The sequence below is a fragment of the Borostomias antarcticus genome, assembly GCF_949987555.1.
Source record: "Borostomias antarcticus genome assembly, chromosome: 10".
NCBI classification, from domain to species: Eukaryota; Metazoa; Chordata; class Actinopteri; order Stomiiformes; family Stomiidae; genus Borostomias; species Borostomias antarcticus.
In genome coordinates this window covers 14633187-14646462 of record NC_140243.1, presented here as the reverse complement: position 1 = coordinate 14646462, position 13276 = coordinate 14633187, and the positions used below count along the sequence as shown (strand labels likewise).

Below are 13276 nucleotides of genomic sequence, written 5' to 3'. Positions count from 1 at the left end.
CTTCCTTCCAACCACGCTGACATTTACTCCTCAATAGCACCATTGTAGGGATGATTCTCCAGCCCTCTGCATACTCATTCTTAGTCACTCCTTCACATTCACACATTTCCTGTAGGCCTACTGTATAACTCAGCCCACTCATTCATAACACACAATGATAGACAGGGAGACAACTAATTTAAAAGTGCAAATTTCTTCGCTGTTCAATGAATATGGGCAAGTAAAATCAATAAAAAATAAAAAAATGGGAATATTGTTTAGATAACTAAACGCCATTCTTACAACTAACTTGTTGAATCCAATGAGGTATGCATGTTATCCTTATTGCTCCGTGGTCACGATGGAAATTCGTTTAATAAGTCCTTTGGCACCATCTAGTGGATGAAAAACTCCAAATAACACAAGACGTTATTTATTCCACACATTCCATACACATTCCAGTATACAGCAGCAGGCAATACTATTTAAGTAGGCTAAGTAGTAACCTATAATGTAGTACTATATTGATTTGCATTTACATATACTACATGTTGTTATTTATGCATCTTCAACACCAATTTCCAGTTTAACATTTAATGTGTGGGTGTAATGACTTATGTGTCCTTAGTCAAGGTTAACAGTCTCTGTTCAATTACGGCGTAAACACAACCTTGCCAGATAATTATTGTTATTTCACTAGGTGTTCATTTCTATGTAAATGAGTCGACACCATAGCAGCCCAGCTCAATCTCATGAATAATACATAAAAGTCTCCACTGCAGCAGTAGGCCTACTGCATGTTTAAAAACGTCTAAATGTTTTCTCCACTAATAGGCTACTATGCGATATAACAGCCAGGATAACAATGAAACGATAATTGACATATGGTGTTGGCTATATGTTAGGCTTCTTCTTGTTACCATCCAGCTGTATTGTGATTTCACGGAACAACATATCCAGAGACACATTGCACGTCTGCCCTAATTAGTTCATGAGCAAAAAAGAGAGAACGAGAGAGAGTTGCGTGTGTGTGTGTGTGTGTGTGTGTGTGTGTGTGTGTGTGTGTGTGTTTGTGTGTGTGTGTATGTGTGTGTGTTTGGGGTCATCGCCACTGCAAGGTAAGAACACTCACCTGAAAAGGCACTGCAGCAAGCGCCCCTGCTGGAGCTGTGGGGAGGGGTGTGTGATAATGAGGAGGGAGGGCCGAGTGTCCAGCCACTTAATATTCAATGAGCTATCTAACGTTGATCTGGCGCAGAGGACGTCAACAGAGGCAACTAGACAACGGCAGTTCATTCATTCCGAAATCGGAAGCATGGCTCCATCAACCCCTGGCTGGCTGTCAGTTCCTGGAGGCAACCGACCATTTCTTACGAACCATTTTTCAACTTTTAGGAACAATTATAAGACCCTCAGGATGGACGGGCTGCTGGTATCGTATGCAAATACGTATGCTGACGTAGTTGGTCATGTGGTTTTTGGCGTAGATCCCCTTGTGAACGCCAATTCTTTTCGGTCGTTGTCTGTAGGACTCGGTCGTATCTCCAGAATAAATCCCAATTATTTGTCTTTCTTTTGGAAACGGGTCGAGTTTGGGAAACCTACACCCGGCATCACATCATACGTGGTGGACAGGTAAGAATCTCAATAATCCTAAATATTTTTCCCAACGTGTAGCTACATTGAGAAAAACAAGTCCCAAAGTTAAAAGCTATATGCTTTACCTTCCACCACCATCGCGGCTGCTGCTGTTGCTATCCAGGCTATGCACACGCCACTGTATAAATATTTCAACTTGTCTAGCCACTGAACTTTTGTTGCCCCGGTGTACACCTGACTTCCCGCAAATAGTTACAATGTATCCAGTCGTGAACTAGGCGAGCCAACATGTTTATGGATATCCTCGCTCTAGAAGTTTAGCAGTAACGTCAGTCGCGATGGAAGGGAACATGTCTACTTTTTCCCTATGTCGACATAACCAGCAAAATATGGCCTCCAATGTCGACATGGCGTTACGTCGATGGCGAGAGAATATTGTCGGGAGCAATGTTCGGCCTTTTGCACAGTACCCCAGTGAGGGGATTCGCTCAGTAATGTTGCAATAGCCCCCGTAGAACGTTCTATCGTTTATTCGCACTCGTGATGCACATAATGCTAGTTTAGTGGCCAGCGCGCTACTTTGATTTCGGGGCTGTGTCGTGTGATGTAAAAGGTGACGCCTTCCACCGCGGCCATAGGCTGCCACACTGCACGGTGGCACCGCTGTGGCACAGTGACGCCTCGCCGCAGCATAGTTCCCCATAGAATCTCTCAAAACAAGGCTTTCAAGTCAATGCAATTGCTTTACTGATTAGTTTATCATACACTAGCACATCGTTGTTGTTATAAATATAAGCCCCCGCTGCGAAGTAGCCTACAAAATGTTGCTTGCAAGGCAGAGCCTATGCAGTAGAAGCCGTTTAATTTTAGCCTGTTATATTTCTCACACGGATCTGGTAATTGGCAGAGGCAGTCTGAAGTTATGATGTTTCCAAAGCTGTGCAAATGCAGGGATGCAGCCCCTCAACTCTTCCCTGGCTGTTTATCTCTTGTGGGTTATCAAGCTATTTTGTGCAAACCAAACTCAAGGCCTAAGTGACAGTAACTCATAGGATCAGATTTGAGTCAAAACGTAGCCTACCTGACATCCTCCTTTGACCTCCCACTCCATGTTGCTCGCATGCAAGGTTGGATACATTAGTTCTACTGTGGCATCATACACATTAGTTCTACTGTGGTATCATACTAGAGCCCTTTTATTATGTTTTGAACTCAATACCAGTAGCTCAGTTATCACTGTAATTACTGAGCTACTAGTGCAAATGAGTGATACGATAGTCAAATAGAGACCATTTGAGAATGTAAGGGAAGCCGTTGGAGGGTTATGAAGGCTAAGGCTTGTGTTGACATGGTCTGTCGGGGTTATTGTTCAAGATAACTTGTACATCTCCACAGTCTCCTTCCTTCCCTCCTCCGTCGTATCCTTCCTCTAGTCAGTTGCCCTGATTCAAGATGGCTGCCCGCTGCCTGTGTGTGATTCAGGGGCTGCTCGGCTACCTCTCTGTGGGCTGTTGTTGCAGCTCAGCTCCTAGATGAGCCGGTAGTGACTAAGACTTGAGGCCCGACTGATGATGTCACACCCATGGGCTGGGCACCGTTTCCTCTGAGTGAAATCAGATACCTGTACATCTCTCTGATCAGACTCTACAGACAGGGTTCAGACGGGGTGAAGATGCTCTGGAAACGTCATGCACCAAACATCAACCACCACGTGCACTCCCCTTCTTGGCCATTGGACCAAGTAGGCTTAATGTTGAGATGGATCTCCTTTTATTCAGGAGAAGTGGTTTGTCCTCATACCACTGCAGAATCTAAACATGTCCTGACCTCACCTCGGAGCAGCAGCATTATCTAGTGCCACAGATGGTGGTAAATAGTCTGCAGAAGCCAGACACACAGCAGAATACAGCACGCAGGGGTTTCCCAGGTAACCCTTCATCTCTTCTCCTCTGCCTTGCCCCTAACAATCATAGTGGTATGTTGTCCCATTCATTCCCCAGCCTGCCGCCCCGTGCCTGTTGTGTACTTTCTTTTGTCAATTTGAAAGAAAAATGACTGAAACACGGGGCAGACCCTTCCTCTAGCCCATGCGTACGCCAACCCAATGCCTAATAAGTACATGGGGAGGAGTTCACACAAGTGTGTGTTGTAAAGCTGAGAACACAGGCTCAAGACCGTGCTCACACCATGTTTCTCACACCGGTCCTTTTCTACTTATTATCTAGAATGGAAGTGAGTGAGCAAGTGCACATGTGGACTAGAAGGGAATAGACTAGAGGATTTTAACACTCGCTGTCTTCTTCCTGAGGTCTGGGAGAGGTGGGAGGAGCCTGCGCAGATCACTGCTGCAGAGGAACCAGTGGACCGAGACACTCCCCCCCCCCCCCCCCCCCCAAGCCCCTGACCAATCACACCCGCCCACCAGCCCTCCAAGCCACACCCACTGCAGGGGAGGCAGTCTCGGATAGGTGGGTGCTGTCAACATTGGGATATGTAGGCTGACACACACGCACACGCTTTCATGCATTTGATACAAAGGAGCCAAACGAGCCACTAAAGAACATTACAAATTATCCCTCTTCATTGCAACATTTAAACTGGATTGATATCATATTTCTTCCCAATGCAGTTATTCCAGCTCGGCTGTAGATGCATCTTTTGTGCATTTGACCCTGGCCCAAGTAGGCAGCCGTGCTGAAATCATTGTGTCATACTGCCTGGCAGAGCCTCCATGTGGAGGAGGATAGCCGTACCACTGTAGTTATTGTATTGTCTGGACTCTCTGGAGTATCCTGTGCTACAGTACTGTCTGAGCATTAGATGTTTAGAGGATGTTGTCCGTGTTACATTGGTGTCGAAGTGGGATGGCCTGGATGATCAGAGAGGCGGGTGTCTATGAGGGACTCTGACCACCTTGATAAGGCCACTGCCCACAGTCACCCCCAAATGGATTGAGACCATCCCAGCCTAACACTACAAAGCTATGAACATTCACCCCAGTTGGTTTTCGACCGAAAATATAAATGCTGAATATTTTCATCCGGATCACCTAGACCTGCGGTTTCCATAGGAACATCTCAGACCAAAGTTTGACTGGCTCTTCTCTCGCTAGCCGCGTATAACCTCGTAGCCTGCTTAGGAATTGGGAATCGAACCCACAACCCCCATTGCTACCAGCACTATGCCATTCAACCGTACAGCCACACATATCCTGTTGCAAACAAACGGCTTTACTCTCCTAAACTCGGCCAAAATGGAGCCGACGGCTGGCTGTATCCATGCAGAGCTACTGCGGGGGGGGGTTAGGAAGCCATTTGATGAGATTTAAATTAATTCTGCGACGTTCCCAAATTCAGCCGTCCCTCCCCTCAACCCCCGCCCCTGCTGGGACAGTCTGTACTAGCAGAGACGTTTCTCCGCCCACACAGCGGCTCTCCAGCCTCCCACCCCCACTACCCCCCGCCGTTCCCTGCTACACTGCGGCTGAACACTGTCACATGAGGGACTACACACACACACACACACACACACACACACACACACACACAAGCATTGACACATACACACACACACAAAAACAAACACAGACTCACAAACACACGACACACAAGGCACTCTTATAAATCGCACCCTGAGACCGAGATACACAGACACCCCTCCTCACTCTGTTATCCTAGCAACAGCAATCTCTGTATTTATAACTATTATCTCTCACTATCTATCTATCTATCTGTCTGTCTGTCTGTCTGTCTGTCTGTCTGTCTGTCTGTCTGTCTGTCTGTCTGTCTATCTATCTGTCTATCTGCTGTGTCTGACTGTCTCACTATTACCACTCACAAGTCACAACCTGCTGTTTTGCGTTGTCACTTGAATGTTGTAAAGATGTCAGATGTCTCCTGTGATAAGTCCCAGCTGGTGCGTCTGACAGTACAAGTGTGACCGATGTGTTGTTGTTTACCTGCTGTCAGATCAGCCTCTCTGGCTCTGCTGCAGGGTTGTCCCTGGTAGTTGGTGTGATGATGTGCTTGTTCTGTCTCGGATTGGCCAGATTGGTTGTGTTGGTGGGTACCAAAAGACAAAGTGTGTGTGCGTGTGTGTGCGCACGTGTGTGTGTGTCGGTGTCTCTCTAACTCTGAGGCATCACTAGGGCAATTTATGTCGGCCTGATATTGACATGCAGTATACAGTCAGCTGCTTTGCTGTCTTGTTGTCGCCGGAATTAATTATGAGAGTGTCCTGTATCTTGAGTGTAGTGTCCTGTATCTTGAGTGAAAATAACCCTATTTCAGTGATTAATTCTAATCAGTTTTTACTCTTTAAGTTTGTATTTACTTGGAATGTAATTGAATTGTGTTATTTATTTGTGTGTAATGAAGTTAGTTGTGCAGAATGACAGTTTGCAGTTGCAGTGTACTTGTGTTTGTAATAGGTGTTCAAGATAGGATAGGCGATTTGGTTCAGAAGCTCTTTTAAAAATATATATTTTTGCAATTCTCTGTAGGTCGCAGGACTGAAATACTTCTGTCCACTCATTTCGAGGTGCCATCTTAAAATGAATGACCTATCTACAGTACCAGCGTAGCGAGTGTCATTTGTTTTCCCCCAGTTTGGAGGAGTGCCGTTGGAGGATGGCCTGAAGGGAGGGGGGGATTTTGTCGGTTGCATTTTTCAATCTAGCTTCCTGGTTTCTCCGAAATCGCCTACCTTTAATCATATTATTTAAATGTGGACCTCTGGGGTGGAATTCCCTAACCATCCATGTCCTGGCAGAAGGGGCGTATAGGGCTGGGTTGCTGCTCCTCAGTTTGGCGCTGGGAGCTGACGAGGTGATATGAGACGGCATGAGCCTCATGCAAGTTTAATGAGGCACCGGAATGGCGCTCCTCTCCCTCTGCTAGCCGCAGCCTCTCAGTCCATCTCGGACCAACGCTAGCATAGCCAAAGCGGCGCCAGGCTGGTCAGCATCTCTCCCGCTGCTCCTGTCTCCTAGTCGGACACACGCTGACTACTTATCCAGCTAGCCACAGCACCAGACTGCCCAGTATGGTGGTCCAAGTTTTCCATCCCCCTAGCCCCAGCCTAGACAGGCTTCAGAACCAGTCCCCATCTCCCAGTCTGACACATGCTTGCTTGCTGGCTGGCTGGCTACCGCTCTGGCTAGCCTAGGTGAAAGCATTTGCTGGCTAAGGGTGGAGACACACAGGCCCCTTTACCCCACCGCCACCCCCTAGACCCAACTCCTCCTTAGACCTTTCATTTCATCTGACTGTATTTGGTGGGTGAAAGCAAAATGGCAGCAGATCAAGATGGGAGACCTCAGATCAACACATGTATGAGGTCTAAGGTCTGGGGGTTGCTCCTGTAGAGGTCCCTGGCCTGGCACAAAAGATTCTGTCTTTCTGACTCCTCATCCGTCTGCTCTAATCGACCAGCCAGATAAAGACCAATCGCAGCAGCAGCCATGCTAGCTAGCTGCAGCACCAAAAGTAGCTCTCAGTGTCTGCAGTTACCATGGCTACAATATGGAATTTCAGGCTCATCTAAATTTTGATGATGCCCTTCCCTGCTTGTGAACATGTGAACATATTATAAGTACGGCTGCTATGGTTAGTGATGTAGCACAGAACACACCTCAGTCCCAACCAGTGTTGGGTGTAACTGATTACAAAGTAGCAGATTACTGTAGTCAGATTACTTTTTCCAATAACTTGTAATGTAAGGGACTACATTTGCATTTTCAGTAATCAGATTACAGTGTGCTTAATTACTTTTGAATTACTTACATGCATACCTGCTCCCTTCATTTGGTTGATATGCGCATGCGGTCTCTGCAGTCGTGGCTGAGCTGTTAATGTCCCCAGGTTCGAGATGTGATAATGCACCTCTCACACTACAGGATGTTTAACATCCTAACCGTTTTTGAAATAGCGCTTCATCACTCACATAAGGAGGAGCTTAACAGATGTTCTTCGCTGAAATCTCAAACAAGAACACAGAACAAGATATGAAAATAACGGCTCATCACACACTACAGGATATTATCGTGCCCGATGGAGCAACAAACCACTTATCTTGCTGTATCGCTTATATAGAACTGACATAATAATCTTAAATATCAAACTTGTTTGATATTATCGGGGCGGCCCCGATGAGTCTGCGAGTCGATCGGGAGGTATAAGATTGGATCTGTAAACCCCTCACATTACAAGATCGGTACCGACCAACGTTCCAGACCAGATTTCTCCCCCGATTGTCGGGAGGGGTGAATCGGGGATAAATCAGCTACTGGTTATGTCAAACTAGGAACAGACCATTAGAGTACTTTTGTTGTTAATTGTTGTTGAGGTTCTTTTAAAGGTTTTACCTTGATTGATTCTAAAAGTTTGTCTGATGCAAGAGAATGCTGCAACATTATCCATGTCGCTTGATCTCAATTTCATTTTTCTCCATGGAGATGTGAGCTACTCCACGAGGCAGGCAGAATATCAATTACCTTGTTCCACCCCTGTTAGATTAAATCTGTTCTCCCTTCATTAAAAGATCACCGAGGGAAATTAAAGTTGTGCATTTTTTGCATGCAAACTCTCTCATTGAGCGTTCTTACTTCCATGAAGTTGTACTCGATCTCAAAATATTTATGAGCATATTTCCAATGCAAAGTTATTTCCCCAACCAAACGTGGACTTGGCCCGGTCTTTGGCTATTGATTTGCTCTATTAATATTGACTGCGTTTGAGAATATTGTTGAAAATGTTTCTCTCTCCCCTCCCTCTTTCCCCACTAGATTGGCTGGTCTGTGATGTGATGAAGTCCCATGAAGTCGCCCAGTGGAGCTGACAGTGACCGTCAGCCGAGCCAGCCACAGCAGACCCTCCGCACAGCAGACACACGCCTCCTTCCCCTACTGTCACCCCACTCCCTACAGCCCATCCAGTGCAGCAGAGCCCAGCCATGTCCAGCAGAAGGAAGTCCACCACCCCCTGCATGATCAGACCCGAGGAGGTCCTGGGCCAGGAGGAGATGGAGGTGGAGGAGTCTGGGAGCAGTGCTCCAGAGGAGGGGCCTCCACAGATGGACATGCCCAGCCTAGAGGAGCCCTCAGCGGGGGAGACAGAGGGTCCACCACAGCTCTCTCCAGTACCAGAGAGGGCCGAGTCAGACCCAAGGCCCCCCCAGAGGAAGCAGCAGGGGGGAGGCTACGAGTGCAAGTACTGTTCCTTCTCCACCCAGAACCTCAACGAGTTCAAGGAGCATGTGGACGCCAATCACCCCAACGTCATCCTCAACCCTCTCTACCTGTGTGCCGTGTGCAACTTCAACACCAAGAAGTTTGACACCCTGACGGAGCACAATGAGAGGTGCCATCCCGGGGAGAGCAACTTCAAGTTCAAGAGAGTCAAACTGAACAATCAGACCATATTAGAGCAGACAATAGAAGGTTCCAGCAACGCCGTCATCTACAGTGCGGGCGGTGCTTTAACTGGCGCGGACATCGCCACTTTCCCACTGAGCAAACCCACCACCGTGAAGATCGGCAAGCCCAAAACGGACAGCAAGCGGATACTGCCAGAGGGTCAACCGGGCAAACTGATGACCCCGGAGCTGAGTAAGAAGCAGATCACTGCTGTGAACTTGAACGGGACTGTGATCATTCCCGAGGCCTCTCTTAAAGATGGCTTTTCCCATATCATGCCCTCGTTGCAGCGGCCCCCCAATTACAACCTGGTACCAAAAATCGCGGTCCCTTTAAACACGTCCAAATACAACCCCTCCCTGGATGGTAACCTGACGCTGATCACCTCCTTCAACAAGTTCCCCTACCCGACCCAGGCGGAGCTCTCCTGGCTGACGGCGGCCTCCAAGCACCCGGAGGAGCAGATCAAGGTGTGGTTCACCACGCAGCGGCTGAAGCAGGGCATCAGCTGGTCTCCCGAGGAGGTGGAGGAGGCCAGGAAGAAGATGTTCAACGGTACCATCCAGTCAGTGCCGCAGACGACGTTCACCGTACTGCCCGCCCAGCTGACCCCCCAGTCCACCAAAGCACCCCAGTCCCTCCTTCAGACTGTCCCCTGCCAACTCCTGGGGCAGACCAGCCTGGTACTGACACCAGTGGCTAATGGTTCAACGGTTACTTGCGCCCCCATAGCGTTAACTCTGGCAAACCAGGTGGTACAGTCTGTCAAGCGTCCCTTGGTGTCCCCGGTCGTCGTCGCCACAGAGATCAAACGTCCCTCTATAATTCAGACGGTTCAGATGGCGCCTAAGTTTGTCCCTCCCAAACTCAGCTTCACTGCAGACTCTAACAAGACGCCAGACCAGCTAGCAGTGCTGAAGGCCAGCTACACGCAGTGCCAGTTCCCAGAGGAGGAGGAGGTGTACCGTCTCATCGAGACCACCGGCCTCTCCCGGGGAGAGATCAAAAAGTGGTTCAGCGAGCAGCGTCTCCTCAACCTGAAAGGTGCCATGCAGATAAAGAAGGAGCTCCCATCCAAGGATGGCCTGCCCAAAATAACCATCCCAACCAAGTTTCCTCTCCTGGAGAGGGTCAAAGGCAAGTCCTCTGAGCAGCTCAAGACGTTGGAAGAGAGCTTCCAGAGAAGCAGCTCCCCCACAGAGGCTGAGGTGGCCCAGCTGGTGGAGAACACCAGACTCTCCAAAATGGAGATTGACTGCTGGTTTTCCGAGCGCAGAGCACTGAGGGACAACATGGAGCAGGCCCTGCTCAACTCGATTGGTCCAAAAATCCCAGATGAGCAACGGGGGGTACTGAATGGTGTCCATGACCAGCAGGACACCAAGATCCAGTCCTCCCCTCTCCCCCTCCCTCTGGTCATAGCCTCCACCAGCCCTGAAACTATAGACAGCAGATTACTGGGCCTCCTCAAAGAGGTCTTCACGCAGACACAGTGGCCTTCACCTGAGCAGTACAACCACCTGGAGGTCCAAACAGGACTTGCTCGCATCGACATTGTCCGCTGGTTCAAAGACAACCGCTCAGCCCTGAAAAACGGAACCCTGGAGTGGATGGAACAGTTCCAGAACCCGAACAACAAAGGTCAGAATGACCAGAGCCCCTCAGCAAATCCCGAGAAGGCCCTAAGCGTTCTGCAGCCTTCTCCAGCCAAGGCCCTGAAGTTAGAGGAAGAGGCTGACAAAGTGCCAGAACGGTCAAAACTTCAATCGGTTTCCAACCAGGAACTAGTCCAGTGGTTCACCAACAAACTGGGCCAGAGCATGTCTGACCTGAGCCGGGCCCGGGACCAACCTGGGCAGGCCGTTGTGGACCGGGGAAGGTGGGTGAAGGTGACCATGGCTGTGGATGAGGAGGGGAAAGGTCTGGACATGCAGAGGCTGGGCCCAGAGGCAGAGGTACTAGCCCTGGACCACCCCGGGAGAGTGACCGGCTGAATGAAGCATGGTGAGGGAAGCTCCTATCTACCACACTCCAATTTATGATGCATTTCATTATTTATACGATTGAATTGTTGATTTGCCTGAAAGTATGTGAGAAATACATTGTATTTTTGGCTTAATGATTGATGTAGCTTTCTTTAATAAGAGAGAATTGCAAGATCGTTCCCTAGTGAGATAGGTAACAACAATCTTCCCATCTGTCAAAGGTATTGAGTGAGTGTGCTATCTCTTTTAGCCTAGCAGCTGCGGTGCTTAACCACCCAGGAAGCTTAAACCTATAATTTACCCTGATTGGTCCTCTTGGCAGGAAGGTGGTTTGCCAGCCTGTTTGTGGTGGTGGGACTAGGGATATTCTAGTGGCAGTGGGTCATTAATTTCCCTACTGAAGAGCTACTACTTCACTGGGTCTCCTAGAGCCTATTGAGCTGTAAATAGTTGATTGAAAGCTGCCCTATGATGGCTTTAAGGGGGGTATGTTACATGGAGGATTAGCTAGATGTGCTGTTAATGACATGGCAAATGTTAACAATGCTGTTTGTCTATTTCAGGAGGAAACGTTCCAAGAGATGCTGGAGTTATGCTGAAGATTCTCTAGAGAATTTTGAATTGGGAACCAATGATATCACAACTTGCCTCTGACACCAGGATGCAGGAAGTGGACAGGAAGTTCACTACAGGAAGTTCATGTGAAGCACTGACCTTGGGGGCGTGACCGTAGAGTGCCAAAGCTGGACTTGATGCATTATTGTTGTTATAACACTTTAAAAAAAGGGCCCTTGTAAATATTTTTCTGTATTGCAAAAAGCTTTGTACAATGTTTTTAGAGGGGAATGGTTTTGTTACATTTATAATAGGATTCCCCTTATAACCCCTTAAATGAGGAATGTTTCGCTATTTTGAGATCAAGGTTAAAATGGTAAATCAGTTGGTAAATTTATTATTTGGAAAATTTTAATGTGACCACCAGCTGGTCATTGACGGCACTTATATTATAAGGACTAGTAATGGTTCTCTGAATAGAGTACCCAAGTTGGCCATGCCCCCATCCCTCACTGGACTGAGGAATTGCATTTTTTCAATGTTATCCTCGACTGAGCCTCATATTCACAAATAAAAGGAATTTGTGTTGATGATGTATCCAGTTTTAAAGGTCCCCTATTATGAAAAAATGTACTTTTTCAGTGCTTGTGCACATACATTTGGGTCTCTGATAGGCCTACTAACACACAAACTGTGAAATAAGAAGACCGAGTCATTTTTTGGGGGGCAACCACATTCAGAAAGCAACAGACACAAAAATGGCCTGTTGAGAACAGGACTGAAACAGGGGTATAGAGGCATGGTGGAATGCTTAATGTGAGTGGTATTTTCAGCAAAAATATTCAATATTCATTCATGTTTTGGGGACCACAGAGACCTATATCAACTTGTTGAAAAGGAGTATAATAGGGGACCTTGAATATCTTGAACAACATCATTCAAATGCATTATAATTTCACCATGTGAATATTCAAAAGTGTTCAGATTAGATTTGAAACAAAATTCAAACCACCGTTTTCTTTCAATGCTACATGAATGACAACACCTTGGTTTCGAGCAGTCAAACATTTTAAAATAAAATAGTTGTAGTATCCTCTTTGGTGAAAAACATTCTTCTGGCTACTCTCTCAGTCCAGGGATAGTACCTTCATGGTCCAGGACAGCTTGAGGGGGGCAGAGACTTCGGCACTCTATGACCACCACAGTAACCTCTGTCCAAGAGGCTTCATAGTGGATCTATTGACCATAGAATTACCTACATTGTCCAACAGTAATGCTGAGAAGATAGACATGGAATGGACAATTAAAAACAGAAAATACACTGTAAATGTTTTCCTAGTCATGGTCTCATTTTCCAATACAGCTGCTGCATCACTACTGCTCTCTCTCAATGGCTATCTAGATATTTTACAGTAGGTGTTCCATTTCAAAGGCAGATGTGAGACTGCTGTTGTCCTGCTGCTGTTGCTTTACTGTCATGTTCATTCATCTGTCTGGGATACTGTAGGACTACCAGGTCTTGCTTGCTCTTTTTTTTATCAGTCTGCTGTTACTCAATAAAACACAACCAACTGAGAAGTGCTTCTGTGTGCCTTGTGAATACCTAAGCATACTACTAAGCATACTACTCTTCTCTACAACTACTGTAGGATGATTTCCCATTGGACCTTTGAAGAGACTATCCCTTTCACTCCCCATCACAAAACATGACTATTACACAAGAACCAGATTTTTCCTGCTGTTT

General features: G+C 47.2%; 1 protein-coding gene across 2 annotated transcripts; it reads left to right on the top strand.

Moving 5' to 3' along the window:
- The first annotated feature begins 1499 nt into the window (after positions 1-1499).
- zhx2a (zinc fingers and homeoboxes 2a) lies at positions 1500-13089 on the top strand. Of its 2 annotated transcripts, XM_084444972.1 has the most exons (4): positions 1505-1614; positions 3887-4046; positions 8363-10996; positions 11541-13089. In XM_084444972.1, exon 3 carries the CDS (start codon positions 8530-8532, stop codon positions 10984-10986), a length of 2457 nt encoding a protein of 818 aa, XP_084301098.1. In that variant the 5' UTR covers positions 1505-1614; positions 3887-4046; positions 8363-8529; the 3' UTR covers positions 10987-10996; positions 11541-13089. The 2 variants fall into 2 exon arrangements, with proteins under 2 accessions (XP_084301097.1, XP_084301098.1); XM_084444971.1 differs by lacking the exon at positions 3887-4046 and having other exon boundaries at positions 1500-1614.
- The last annotated feature ends 187 nt before the right edge of the window (positions 13090-13276 follow it).